Source organism: Bombina bombina, chromosome 1, assembly GCF_027579735.1.
Source record: "Bombina bombina isolate aBomBom1 chromosome 1, aBomBom1.pri, whole genome shotgun sequence".
NCBI classification, from domain to species: Eukaryota; Metazoa; Chordata; class Amphibia; order Anura; family Bombinatoridae; genus Bombina; species Bombina bombina.
The window spans coordinates 1,599,726,749-1,599,742,955 of record NC_069499.1 but is presented as its reverse complement, the minus strand read 5'-3'; the positions used below and the strand labels follow the sequence as shown (position 1 = coordinate 1,599,742,955).

The 16,207-nt window shown below is 35.2% G+C and overlaps 1 protein-coding gene across 2 annotated transcripts in view; it reads left to right on the top strand.

Annotated features, from left to right (window-relative positions):
- The window catches only part of LOC128656650 (gastrula zinc finger protein XlCGF26.1), a 226,842-nt gene that overhangs the window by 159,658 nt on the left and 50,977 nt on the right, over window positions 1–16,207 (top strand). For both annotated transcript variants that reach the window (XM_053710677.1, XM_053710668.1), the window contains exons 3-4: window positions 6,820–6,946; window positions 7,027–7,140. In XM_053710677.1, the coding sequence (XP_053566652.1) occupies window positions 6,820–6,946; window positions 7,027–7,140 (241 nt within the window). The remainder of the gene's footprint in view (window positions 1–6,819; window positions 6,947–7,026; window positions 7,141–16,207) is intronic.

Sequence of the window (16,207 nt, the reverse complement as noted above, 5' to 3'; positions counted from 1 at the left end):
CCTTTCCCGAACAATCCTGGTTTTTTCGTCACTAATCGTGGTCGGTGTTTCCGCCATTGTGAAGCTCTGATCCAGTTCGGTCAATTCTGCGATCAGCTCTCTCCTCGGCCGGTTGCTGGCATACCCCCCTCTGCTTTCAAGTAAATCCTTTAGGGTTGTACGCTTCAATTTTTCGTAAGCGCTCTCCATCCGTTCTGTACCTCTCCTAGGAAATCCAGGAAAATCCCGCCGCTGCCGCCAAATGTTACGGTTACCCTTAGTCTCGCTGAGAGATGGACCGCTTAGTAGCCTGGATCCCTATTGCTAAAGAGGGGAGAAGCTGCTTTCCATAGTATTCTATATGAGTCTCGCAAATATAGAATAATCTCCCTTAGCTGCAGTACAGCTATGATACCCTTCTGCCCACAAAAACGAGTCAACGCTGCGATTGAGGGTCAAACAAGAACTCAGGACTGGGATGCCCAGCCTGCTTTTTATTAAGGTTACATGCACACAGGGCACTCCCAGGGGGAGAGGGGGGGAAGCACAAAATCCCCCATCACACATTTAGATAGAGAGCACTGTCCTTTGACAGGCCACAATAGGATTACAGTACTTAAGATAACAAGTTTACAAGTTCATCTTATCAATTAGCAGTCTGGCTCCAGAGGTGATTAGACAATAGTTTCTAAAAGCTGAAAAAAAAGAGTTAACTCTTTATGAAATGATACTGGTTACGGTTTTCTTGGAGCCCTTCTTAGGCGCTGGCTTGCTGGTTCAGGCATTGCTGCTGGGAAATAAGCTCTTCACAACAAAATAACTAATGCTTCTGTAACACTGGGCACGGCAGGGTACTATAGACGGTTCGTACCAGACTACAGCACACTTGCCAAACCCCTGACTGACTTGACCAAGAAGAACTTACCTCGACAGGTCCTGTGGTCTCCCCACTGTGAAACGGCTTTCCAGGCTCTCAAAAATGCTGTAATTAACGCTCCTGTCTTGGCGGCCCCCGCCCTTAACAAACGTTTTATCGTCCATACAGATGCTTCCATGTTTGGGCTGGGAGCCGTCCTCAGCCAAGTAGGCGAAGATGGAGGGGAGCATCCAGTTGCCTACATCAGCCGGAAGCTCCTGCCCCGCGAAGTCAGCTATGCAGCGGTCGAAAAGGAGTGTTTGGCTTTGGTGTGGGCATTAAAGAAATTGACTCCCTATTTATATGGTCAGGAGTTCACTCTGGTCACCGACCATAACCCGTTGGTGTGGCTGAACCGGGTCTCTGGAGATAACGGCAGGCTATTACGTTGGAGCTTATCTTGCAACCCTTCAATTTCACCATTACTTACAGACCTGGGAAACAGAATGGCAACGCCGACGGGTTGTCCAGACAAACCGACCTCAGCCCCGCATAACCAGCGTTCTGGACATCCTTAGTCTGCCCCGAAAAGGGGTCAGACCGTGTCTGCCAGAGTGTTCCACAGAAAGGGAGCACTGTTACAGAAGCATTAGTTATTTTGTTGTGAAGAGCTTATTTCCCAGCAGCAATGCCTGAACCAGCCAAGCCAGCGCCTAAGTAGGGCTCCAAGAAAACCGTAACAAGTATCATTTCATAAAGAGTTAACTTTTTTCAGCTTTTAGAAACTATTGTCTAAATACAAGTTTGCTGGCCTCAGCTCTAAGTTTAGAGATAAACAATCCCATTGTCTAATCACCTCCGGAGCCAGACTGCTAATTGATAAGATGAACTTGTATCTTAAGTACTGTAATCCTATTGTGGCCTGTCAAAGGAAATTACTCTCTATCTAAATGTGTGATGGGGGATTTTGTGCTTCCCCCCCCCCCTGGGAGTGCCCTGTGTGCATGTAACCTTAATAAAAAGCAGGCTGGGCATCCCAGTCCTGAGTTCTTGTTTGACCCTCAATCGCAGCGTTGACTCGTTTTTGTGGGCAGAAGGGTATCCTAGCTGTACTGCAGCTAAGGGAGATTATTCTATATTTGCGAGACTCATATAGAATACTATGGAAAGCAGCTTCTCCCCTCTTTAGCAATAGGGATCCAGGCTACTAAGCGGTCCATCTCTCAGCGAGACTAAGGGTAACCGTAACAATACACATTAAATAATGACTGTTTATTACATATACTGTTAGATATACACATGAAATAATGACTGTTTATTACATATACTGTTAGATATACACATTAAATAATGACTGTTTATTACATATACTGTTAGATATACACATTAAATAATGACTGTTTATTACATATACTGTTAGATATACACATTAAATAATGACTGTTTATTACATATACTGTTAGATATACACATTAAATAATGTCTGTTTATTATATATACTGTTAGATGAACACATTAAATAATGACTGTTTATTACATATACTGTTAGATATACACATTAAATAATGACTGTTTATTACATATACTGTTAGATATACACATTAAATAATGACTGTTTATTGCATATACTGTTAGATATACACATTAAATAATGACTGCTTATTACATATACTGTTAGATATACACATTAAATAATGTCTGTTTATTATATATACTGTTAGATGAACACATTAAATAATGACTGTTTATTACATATACTGTTAGATATATACATTAAATAATGACTGTTTATTACATATACTGTTAGATATACACATGAAATAATGACTGTTTATTACATATACTGTTAGATATATACATTAAATAATGACTGTTTATTACATATACTGTTAGATATACACATTAAATAATGACTGTTTATTACAGATAGTGTTAGATCAACACATTAAATAATGACTGTTTATTACCTATACTGTTAGATATATACATTAAATAATGCCTGTTTATTACATATACTGTTAGATATACACATTAAATAATGACTGTTTATTACATATACTGTTAGATGAACACATTAAATAATGACTGTTTATTACATATACTGTTAGATATACACATTAAATAATGACTGTTTATTACATATACTGTTAGATAAACACATTAAATAATGACTGTTTATTACATATACTGTTAGATATACACATTAAATAATGACTGTTTATTACATATACTGTTAGACGTACACATTAAATAATCACTGTTTATTACATATACTGTTAGATGTACACATTAAATAATCACTGTTTATTACATATACTGTTAGATATATACATTAAATAATGACTGTTTATTACATATACTGTTAGATATACACATTAAATAATGACTGCTTATTACATATACTATTAGATATATACATTAAATAATGACTGTTTATTACATATACTGTTAGATATACACATTAAATAATGACTGTTTATTACATATACTGTTAGATATACACATTAAATAATGACTGCTTATTACATATACTGTTACATATATACATTAAATAATGACTGCTTATTACATATACTGTTAGATATATACATTAAATAATGACTGTTTATTACCTATACTGTTAGATATATACATTAAATAATGACTGTTTATTACATATACTGTTAGATATACACATTAAATAATGACTGTTTATTACATATACTGTTAGATATACACATTAAATAATGACTGTTTATTACATATACGGTTAGATATATACATTAAATAATGACTGTTTATTACCTATACTGTTAGATATACACATTAAATAATGACTGTTTATTACATATACTGTTAGATATACACATTAAATAATGACTGTTTATTACATATACTGTTAGATAAACACATTAAATAATGACTGTTTATTACATATACGGTTAGATATATACATTAAATAATGACTGTTTATTACCTATACTGTTAGATATACACATTAAATAATGACTGTTTATTACATATACTGTTAGATATACACATTAAATAATGACTGTTTATTACATATACTGTTAGATATACACATTAAATAATGACTGTTTATTACATATACTGTTAGATATATACATTAAATAATGACTGCTTATTACATATACTGTTAGATATATACATTAAATAATGACTGCTTATTACATATACTGTTAGATATATACATTAAATAATGACTGTTTATTACATATATTGTTAGATATACACTTTAAATAATGACTGTTTATTACATATACTGTTAGATATACACATTAAATAATGACTGTTTATTACATATACTGTTAGATATACACATTAAATAATGACTGTTTATTACATATACGGTTAGATATACACATTAAATAATGACTGTTTATTACATATACTGTTAGACATACACATTAAATAATGACTGTTTATTACATATACTGTTAGATATATATATTAAATAATGACTGTTTATTACATATACTGTTAGATATACACATTAAATAATGACTGTTTATTACATATACTGTTAGATATACACATTAAATAATGACTGTTTATTACATATACTGTTAGATATATACATTAAATAATGACTGTTTATTACATATACTGTTAGATATACACATTAAATAATGACTGTTTATTACCTATACTGTTAGATATACACATTAAATAATGACTGTTTATTACATATACGGTTAGATATACACATTAAATAATGACTGTTTGCTACATATACTGTTAGATATACACATTAAATAATGACTGTTTATTACATATACGGTTAGATATACACATTAAATAATGACTGTTTATTACATATACGGTTAGATATACACATTAAATAATGACTGTTTATTACATATACTGTTAGATATACACATTAAATAATGACTGTTTATTACATATACTGTTAGATATACACATTAAATAATGACTGTTTATTACATATACTGTTAGATATACACATTAAATAATGACTGTTTATTACATATACTGTTAGATGAACACATTAAATAATGACTGTTTATTACATATACTGTTAGATATACACATTAAATAATGACTGTTACATATACTGTTAGATATACACATTAAATAATGACTGTTTATTACATATACTGTTAGATATATACATTAAATAATGACTGTTTATTACATATACTGTTAGATATATACATTAAATAATGACTGTTTATTACATATACTGTTAGATATACACATTAAATAATGACTGTTTATTACATATACGGTTAGATATACACATTTAATAATGACTGTTTATTACATATACTGTTAGATATACACATTAAATAATGACTGTTTATTACATATACTGTTAGATATACACATTAAATAATGACTGTTTATTACATATACTGTTAGATATACACATTAAATAATGACTGTTTATTACATATACTGTTAGATATATACATTAAATAATGACTGCTTATTACATATACTGTAAGATATACACATTAAATAATGACTGTTTATTACATATACTGTTAGATGAACACATTAAATAATGACTGTTTATTACATATACTGTTAGATATACACATTAAATAATGACTGTTTATTACATATACTGTTAGATATACACATTAAATAATGACTGTATATTACATATACTGTTAGATATACACATTAAATAATGATTGTTTATTACATATACTGTTAGATATACACATGAAATAATGACTGTTTATTACACATACTGTTAGATATATACATTAAATAATGACTGCTTATTACATATACTGTTAGATATACACATGAAATAATGACTGTTTATTACATATACTGTTAGATATACACATTAAATAATGACTGTTTATTACATATACTGTTAGATATACACATTAAATAATGACTGTTTATTACATATACTGTTAGATATACACATTAAATAATGACTGTTTATTACATATACTGTTAGATATATACATTAAATAATGACTGTTTATTACATATACTGTTAGATATATACATTAAATAATGACTGTTTATTACATATACTGTTAGATATACACATTAAATAATGACTGTTTATTACATATACTGTTAGATATACACATTAAATAATGACTGTTTATTACATATACTGTTAGATATACACATTAAATAATGACTATTACATATATTGTTAGATATACACATTAAATAATGACTGTTTATTACATATACTGTTAGATATATACATTAAATAATGACTGTTTATTACATATATTGTTAGATATACACATTAAATAATGACTGTTTATTACATATACTGTTAGATATACACATTAAATAATGACTGTTTATTACATATACGGTTAGATATACACATTAAATAATGACTGTTTATTACATATACTGTTAGATATACACATTAAATAATGACTGTTTGCTACATATACTGTTAGATATACACATTAAATAATGACTGTTTATTACATATACGGTTAGATATACACATTAAATAATGACTGTTTATTACATATACTGTTAGATGAACACATTAAATAATGACTGTTTATTACAAATGCTGTTTATGTTAATAAAACATATATTATTATCATATTCTAGCTGTTATGCTCATTGTCACCTACACGGTTGGGGCGTTGTCAGCCAGTGACCTGGTGTGCACAAACATTTATATTCTGATTAGTGATAGAAACGTCAGCGTAAAATCCTCTTTAATGTTACAGACGCTTTACACGTGTAGAGGGTTTTCCTCTGTAATGTGTCCCAATGACCCATTGTATCTGCTAGAATGTATAATACTGTTAACAGAAAGCTCCTTTATCTTTATTTTCTCATATAAAATAGCGTTCTTTCCTGCTAGAACTGCCTCCTGCACTAAACATTAAATATTGCAGTATTGGCTATAGAAGATGCAGCAGCAGACACCTACTTCCCAGTAGGGTAGGAGAGAGCCCAGACCATTTTGAAGGGTTCTCATGATCCCTCATTAAATTTTTTTTTTTTTTTTTAAGAATGAGATTAAGTTTGAGGAAGTCTCCATTTATTTCTCGGAGGAAGAGTGGGGTTGTTTGCGTGAAGATCAGAAGTTGCTCTATAAAGACGTCATGATGGAAACCTACCAGACTATCTTGTCTCTGGGTAAGGATGTTATTTATAAGCTGATGTACATATAGAATCTACTGTAATATGACATGATCTGTGCACATGTAACTTGACAGGATGGGGCGGAGGAAAGCCAGCCGCCATATCGGAGATAGAACAAGGCGTAGAGCCATATGTGAGATGCTCTCAACAGATAAAGGAGGAAGAACAGCCAAAAAATACCAAGCAAGGTGAGAAAAAACATGAATTGCTGGTTTAATGCGACATTATGGTGGATGTTTAACCCCTTAGCTACCATGTGGTCATTTAACCCCTTAATTTATTTATTTATTTATAAAATATTTTACCAGGAAGGATACATTGAGATTTCTCTCGTTTTCAGGTATATCCTGGGTCCACAAAACATTGCATTGCTACAATAGGGTACAATAAAATTCAAAAACAATGTAACATAGAACAGGTAGGAAATATATAATCAACCATGACCGGTGCATTTTGTTTTGAGATATGTAGAGAGGGATCTCTTAAAGGATTTTAGGCTTGGGGAAGGTTTGAAAGTGTGCGGGAGGTCATTCCATAACTGTGGCGCTCTGTAGGAAAAGGAGGATCGAGCTGCTTTCTTTTTGTATTGAGGCAAGCTAAATAATGTGGTGGTACTGGATCGGAGGTTATAGGAGGTGGGAATAGCAGAGGAGAGCATTCTGCTCAGGTAGGGTGGGAGCTTCCCAGAAAGGCTCTTAAACACAAGGCAGGAAAGATGGAGAGTGCGTCTGGATTCCAGCGTCAGCCAGTTTAGTTCTTTTAGCATGCCACAATGGTGGGTCCTGTAGTTACATTGTAGCACAAAGCGGCATGACGAGTTATATAACGTATTAAGTTTATTAAGGTGAGTTTGCGGTGCAGGTGCGTATACTACGTCCCCATAATCCATGATAGGCATCAGCATTTGCTGTACAATCTTTTCCTTTACTGTAGGGCTGAGGCAAGATTTGTTTCTGTACAGGGCACCTAGTTTTGAATAAAGTTTAGATGCAAGTTTTCTATGTGGAGGCCAAAAGATAGATTAGGGTCTAACAACATAGCCAAGTATTTGAAAGAGTGGACTGCGGTCAGCGTGCAATTGGATTTTGTTTTGATGCGTAGATGGGAATTTTGTAATTTGTGTAATTTAGGTCCCGTTCCAAAGATCATTGTGACAGTTTTGTCAGTGTTTAGGAAGAGTTTGTTTTTTGATATCCACTTTTCTACCTCTGTGAACTGGTCTTGGAGCACTGCTTTAAGCTGCAGCAGATCGGATTTGTTTGCATAGATTACCGTGTCGTCTGCGTGATTTGCAGACATTAGGTAGATCATTTATAAATAATGTGAATAGTAGGGGGCCGAGAATGGAACCTTGGGGAACACCATACGTGACTGGGAGAGGGAGGGAGTTACTGTCAGAAATGAAGACATATTGTGATTAATCTGATACATATGATCGAAACCAGGTTAACGGACGATCAGCAATACCAGAGTTTTTTAGTTTGAGCAGTAGTATGTTGTGGTCTACTGTGTCAAAGGCCTTTGCAAAATCAAGGAAAATAGCTCCAGTTAGGTCTCCTTGTTCCATGCCAGTTTGTATGTCGTTGCAAACTTTTAGGAGGGCAGTTTAGTGGAGTGATTTGGGTAAAAACCTGACTGATCAGGGGTCAGATAGTTAGAAAGTTGGTAATACTTGCATAATTGCGTATGGACACATTTTTCTAAGATTTTTGACAATACTGGGAGCAATGATATTGGGTGATAGTTAGTAACCATGGTTAACTCACCACTTTTATGAATGGGCACTACTCTTGAAGTTTTCCAGAGTTTGGTTATGTATCCAGTCACCAAGGGTTCGTTAGTTAGGGTTGTGACAGGCTTAGCAATTGCCGGCGCACTGAGCTTCAACAGCATTGCTGGGATTTGATCAGGTACAGACTGTTTTTTCATTTTAAGATTATTAAGGTGTTTCTTAACGACATTGATGGGTACAGGTCTAAAATTGAACTTCTCTATATTGGGTCTTTGCTGTTTTAGTGGGGCCTGATCCACATTTGTAGTTTCAGGATGCGTGATATTTATTAGTTTGTCAATCACGGTGGTGGAGCACAAAATAATTGTTAAAGGCATTTGCTACTTCTAAGGGAAGTTGCAGGGTTTTGTTATCCACATTGACAGTGGAGAGGGTTGGGAGTGGATTGGTGGATTTTGTAAGTTATTTATGAGTTTCCAAAACTTTCTAGGGTTTGATATGTTATTGTTCAGATTTTCACAGAAATATTGGGCATTGGCCAATTTTGTTTGTTTAGAGCATATATTTTGCCATTGTCTATATACACAGTGATCGCTCATAGAGCCAGTATGCTTGAACTTTGACCACAATGAATCCCGAAAATGGTACATTTGAATGAGGTCAGCTGTGATCCAATTCAAGTGTGCTCCTTTTACTCTCACCTTACGTAGCGGGGCATGCAAATTCCAAACTTGTAGGAGTTCAGACTGGAAGAATTCTACTGCAGAATCTAGATCTGGGATTAGGTTTAATCTGTGCCAGGGGAGGTTCTTGATGTCAATTAGAAATGATTGAAGATTACATTTTTTGAAGGACCTGGTGATTTTAACCTTAGGAGAGGATTTAGTTGCCTTTATTTTGCACACGCATTATACTAAGCAGTGGTCATTGAAATTGTTAGGGAGAACTCCTGCCTCCTGGATTCGGTCGGAAAAGTGGAGAGAATCCAGTTGAGCAGGGTATGATTATGGCTTTTGATGTTTATGCGAGTTGGGGAGGAGATTAATTGCGTTAGCTGCAAAGATTTAAACAGTGAGCGACAACTGTTATTTTTTGGATTCAGCCAATCAATATTAAAATCTCCAAAAACCAAAATTTCACTTCCTTTCATGTAATTGGCAAGAGTCCATGAGCTAGTGACGTATGGGATATACAATCCTACCAGGAGGGGCAAAGTTTCCCAAACCTCAAAATGCCTTTAAATACACCCCTCACCACACCCACAATTCAGTTTTTACTAACTTTGCCTCCCATGGAGGCGGTGAAGTAAGTTTGTGCTAAGATTTCTACGTTGATATGCGCTTCTCAGCAATTTGAAGCCCGATTCCTCTCAGAGTACAGTAAATGTCAGAGGGATGTGAAGGGAGTATCACCTATTGAATGCAATGGTTTTCCTCACGGGATCTATTTCATAAGTTCTCTGTTATTGGTCGTAGAGATTCATCTCCTACCTCCCTTTTCAGATCGGCGATATACTCTCATATTCCATTACCTTTACTGATAACCGTTTCAGTACTGGTTTGGCTATCTGCTATATGTGGAAGGGTGTCTTTGGTAAGTATGTTTTCATTTACTTAAGACACTCTCAGCTATGGTTTGGCACTTTATGTTTTTATATAAAGTTCTAAATATATGTATTGTACTTATATTTGCCATGATTCAGGTTTTCAGTATATTTCCTTTTGCAGACTGTCAGTTTCATATCTGGTAAATTCATTTTTTAGGAAAATTTGTATGCGTCATACTTGGCGAAAAATATTTTCGTTACTTAAGACCCCAATTCCTATATGCCTCTTGCCTTTTTCTCTATCATAGGGCTATGCTGTTTGCATTTTTTCCCATTCCTGAAACTGCCATACAAGGAAATTGATAATTTTGCTTTATATGTTTTTTTTTTCTCTTACATTTGCAAGATGTCTCAATCTGATCCTGTTTCAGAAATCACTGTTTGAACCCTGATGCCTGATAACAGTTCTACCAGAGCTAGGGGAATTTGTTGTAAACTTGTCATGTTGTAAACATGATAAATTTTTACATGCAGAGAATGTATCCATCAGTAGTAGTTCATTACCTGTTGCTGTTCCTTCAACATCTAATGCACAACATATACCTGTAAATTTAAAATAATTTATTTCTGATTCTATTCAGAAGGCTTTGTCTGCCATCCCGCCTTCTAATAAACGTAAAAGGTCTTTTAAAACTTCTCATAAAGTTGATGAAATTTCAAATGACCGGCAACATGCTGAATTATCCTGCTCTGATTAGGATCTATCTAGTTCAGAAGATCCTACCTCAGATATTGACACTGACAAATCTTCTTATTTATTTAAAATGGAGTATATTCGTTCTTTGTTAAAAGAAGTGTTGATTACATTGGATATGGAGGAAACTAGTCCTCTTGATTTTAAAACTAGTAAACGTTTAAATTCTGTTTATAAACCTCCTGTGGTTACTTCAGAGGTTTTTCCAGTTCTTGATGCTATTTCTGATATGATTTCTAAGGAATGGAATAGGCCTGGTACTTCTTGTATTCCTTCATCAAGGTTTAAACAATTGTATCCTTTGCCAGCAGTTACTTTAGAGTTTTGGGAAAAGATCCCCAAAGTTGATTGGGCTATCTCTACTCTTGCTAAATGTACTACTATTCCTACGGAGGATAGTACTTCTTTTAAAGATTCTTTAGATAGGAAACTTGAATCTTATCTAAGGAAAGCCTATTTATATTCAGGTCATATTCTCAGGCCTGCAATTTCTTTGGCTGATGTTGCAGCTGCTTCAACTTTTTGGTTGGATACTTTAGCGCAACAAGTATTGGATCCTGAATTGTCTAGCATTGTTAACTTGATTCAACATGCTAATAATTTTATTTGTGATGCCATTTTTGATATCATCAAAATTGATGTTAAATCTATGTCTTTAGCTATTTTAGCTAGAAGAGCTTTGTGGCTTAAATCTTGGAATGCTGATATGACTTCTAAGTCTCTTTCTTTCCAAGGTAATAAGTTATTTGGTTCTCAGTTGGATTCAATAATTTCAATTGTCACTGGGGGGAAGGGAGTTTTTTTGCCTCAGGATAAAAGACCTAAGGGTAAATCTAAAGCTTCTAAACGTTTTTTTTTTTTTCGATAAAATAAGGAACAGAAACCTAGTCATTCCCCCAAGGAATCTGTTTCCAATTAGAAGCCTTCCTCAAATTGGAATAAATCCAAGCCATTTAAGAGATCAAAGCCAGCCCCCAAATCTGCATGAAGGTGCAGCCCTCATTCCAGCTCAGCTGGTAGGGGGCAGATTAATATTTTTCAAAGATGTTTGGACCAATTCTGTTCAAAATCAATGGATTCAGAGTATTGTCTCTCAGGGGTACAGAATAGGATTCAGAGTAAGACCGCCTGCAAGAAGATTTTTTCTCTCACGAATTCCAGCAAACCCAGTAAAGGCTCAGGCTTTCCTGAAGTGTGTTTCAGACCTGGAGTTATCAGGGGTAATCATGCCAGTTCCGTTTCAGGAACAGGGTCTGGGGTTTTATTCAAATCTATTCATTGTCCCAAAGAAAGAAAATTAATTCTGGATCTGAAAATTTTGAATCGTTATGTAAGAGTACCAACTTTCAAAATGGTGACTATAAGGACTATTCTCCCTTTTGTTCAGCAAGGGCATTATATGTCCACAATAGACTTACAGAATGCATATCTTCATATTCTGATTCATCCAGATCATTATCAGTTTCTGAGATTCTCTTTTCTAGACAAGCATTACCAATTTGTCGCTCTTCCTTTTGGCCTAGCGACAGCTCCAAGAATCTTTTTGAAGGTTTTCAGTGCCCTACTCTCTGTAATCAGAGAACGGGGTATTGCGGTGTTTCCTTATTTGGACGATATCTTGGTACTAGCTCAGTCATTACATTCTGCAGAATCTCACATGAATCAACTAGTGTTGTTTATTTAAAGAAATGGTTGGAGGATCAATTTACCAAAAAGTTCCTTGATTCCTCAGACAAGGGTCACCTTTTTAGGTTTCCAGATAGATTCAGTGTCCATGACTCTGTCTCTAACAGACAAGAGACAATTAAAATTGGTTTCAGCTTGTCAGAATCTTCAGTCTCAATCATTTCCTTCAGCTATGTGCATGGAAGTTTTAGGTCTCATGACTGCAGCATCGGACGCAATCCCCTTTGCTTGTTTTCATATGAGACCTCTCCATCTTGGTATGCTGAATCAATGGTGCAGGGATTATACAAGGATATCACAATTAATATCTTTAAATCCCAATGTTTGACTATCTCTGATTTGTTGGTTAGATCATTATCGTATAGTTCTAGGGGCCTCTTTGGTTTGTCCAACCTGGACTGTGATCACAACAGATGCAATTCTTTCAGGTTGGGGAGCTGTTTGGGGATCTCTGACAGCACAAGGGGTTTGGAAATCTCAAGAGACTAGATTACCAATCAATATTTTGGAACTCCGTGCAATTTTCAGGGCTCTTCAGGCTTGGCCTCTGTTGAAGAGAGAACCGCATTTGCTTTCAGACAGACAATATAACAGCTGTGACATATGTCAATCATCAGGGTGGGACTCACAGTCCCCTAGCTATGAAAGAAGTATCTTGAATACTTTCTTGGGCAGAATCCAGTTCTTGTCTAATTTCTGCAGTACATATCCCGGGTGTAGACAATTGGGAAGCAGATTATCTCAGCCGTCAGACTTTACATCTGGGGGAGTAGTCCTTCCATCCAGATGTGTTTTCTCAGATTGTTCAGATGTGGGGTCTTCCAGAAATAGATCTGATGGCTTCTCATCTAAACAAGAAACTTCCTAGGTACCTGTCCAGGTCCAGGGATCTTCAGGCGGAAGCAGTGGATGCGTTGACACTTCCTTGGTGTTACCAACCTGCTTATATTTTGCCGCCTCTAGTTCTTCTTCCAAGAGTGATCTCCAAAATCATCATGGGACAGTCATTTGTATTGCTGGTGGCTCCAGCATGGCCTCACAGGTTTTGGTATGCGGATCTTGTTCGGATGTCCAGTTGCCAACCTTGGCCTCTTCCAAGGTCCGTTTTTCCATCAGAATTTAAAATCATTAAATTTGAAGGTATGGAAATTGAACGCCTAGTGCTTAGTCATAGAGGTTTCTCTGACTCAGTGATTAATACTATGTTACAGACTCGTAAATCTGTTTCTAGAAAGATTTATTATCGAGTTTGGAAGACTTATATTTCATGGTGTTCTTCTCATAAATTAGCTTGGCATTCTTTCAGAATTGCTGGAATTTTACAGTTTCTTCAGAATGGTTTGGATAAGGGTTTGTCTGCAAGTTCCTTGAAGGGACAAATCTCTGTTCTTTCTTTCTTATTTCACAGAAAGATTGCTAAGCTTCCTGATATTAACTGTTTTGTACAGGCTTTGGTTCGTATCAAGCCTGTCATTAAATCAATCTCTCCTCCTTGGAGTCATACTTTGGTTTTGAAGGCTTTACAGGCTCCTCCATTTGAGCCTATGCATTCTTTGGACATTAAACTACTTTCTTGGAAAGTGTTGTTCCTTTTGGCCATCTCTTCTGCTAGAAGAGTTTCTGAATTATCTGCTCTTTCTTGTGAATCTCCTTTTCTGATTTTTCATCAGGAGAAGGCTGTTTTGCGGACTTCATTTAAATTCTTACCTAAGGTTGTGAATTCTAACAACATTAATAGAGAAATTGTTGTCCCTTCCTTGTGTCCTAATCCTAAGAATTCTTTGGAGAAATCCTTACATTCTTTGGATATGGTAAGAGCTTTGAAATATTATGTTGAAGCTACTAAAGATTTCAGGAAGACTTCTAGTCTATTTGTTATCTTTTCTGGTTCTAGGAAAGGTCAGAAGGCTCCTGCTATTTCCTTGGCTTCTTTGTTAAAGCTTTTGATTCATTAAGCTTATTTGGAGTCGGGTCAAGCCCCGCCTCAGAGAATTACAGCTCATTCTACTAGATCAGTCTCCACTTCGTGGGCTTTTAAGAATGAAGCTTCAGTTGATCAGATTTGCAAAGAGCAACCTGGTCTTCTTTGTATACATTTACTAAATTCTACCGTTTTTTTATGTATTCGCTTCTTCGGAAGCAGTTTTTGGTAGAAATGTTCTTCAGGCAGCTGTTTCAGTTTGATTATTCTGCTTATGTTTTAATTTTTTTCTTTTCATTTCATGAGAATTAACTTATATTTTGGGTTGTTGATTATTTTTTTCAGCGAAAAATGGCTGTTTTTATTTTTATCCCTCCCTCTCTAGTGACTCTTGTGTGGAGTTCCACATCTTGGGTATTGATATCCCATATGTCACTAGCTCATGGACTCTTGCCAATTACATGAAAGAAAACATAATTTATATAAGAACTTACCTGATAAATTCATGTATTTCATATTGGCAAGAGTCCATGAGGCCCACCCTTTTTATGGTGGTTATGATTTTTTTGTATAAAGCACAATTATTTCCAAATTCCTTTGTTGATGCTTTTAACTCCTTTCTTTATCACCCCATTACTCGGCTATTCATTAAACTGAATTGTGGGTGTGGTGAGGGGTGTATTTATAGGCATTTTGAGGTTTGGGAAACTTTGCCCCTCCTGGTAGGATTGTATATCCCATACGTCACTAGCTCATAGACTCTTGCCAGTATGAAAGAAATGAATTTATCATGTAAGTTCTTACATAAGTTATGTTTTTGGGGTTTTGAGCTATGGATTCACTAAGGACCTGTGCTATGTCAGAAAGGGAATGCACAGGGGAGCTACTTGGGCAGTAGATTCCTGCAACAATGATTGATTTATTGCATGGGATCTCAACAGTGCCAGAAAGGAAATCAAAGGTGGCAGGAGAGCTAGATTTTTGTAAGGGGGTGAACTTTGTGGAATTGTCAACATAAATTACAATGCCGCCTCCTCTCTTTGCTCTATCATTTCTATGGCATGAATACCCATGTATTGCAATGGCAGAGTCAGGTATTTTTGCAGTTAGCCACGATTCAGAGATCACAATGATTTTGGGTTTGTATTGTAAACACCAAGCTTGCAGTGCATTGATTTTTGGTAGTAAGCTGATAATGACGTGGATTGTTTCCTCAATAGCTTTGTTTTGCCATGAGACCACACTATTTTAGGAAGACTGCAAAAGGGATGGTGAGTGTAGTAGCACAGTCTTGCAACTCACGGCAAGACCTTCAATTATTAGCAGAAAATCCCTTAACGACCAGCGGCATACAGGGTATGTCGCAGGGACGTGCAGTCACTAGAGGCAGGTGAGGCAGGGCTTCATCTGTCATATGGGCAAATATATATATATATATATTTTGTTGAAAACGCTTTTATTAGCATATGTCATTTAATACAACTTTACAATATTGCATATGTAAATAGTAATACAAATACTTCAATATCTCATACAATAGTTTTCATTATAATCCAACTATCCACCCCTGGAACAATAGAAAATACAGCAGGCAGTGCAGAACAATATTGACCTTC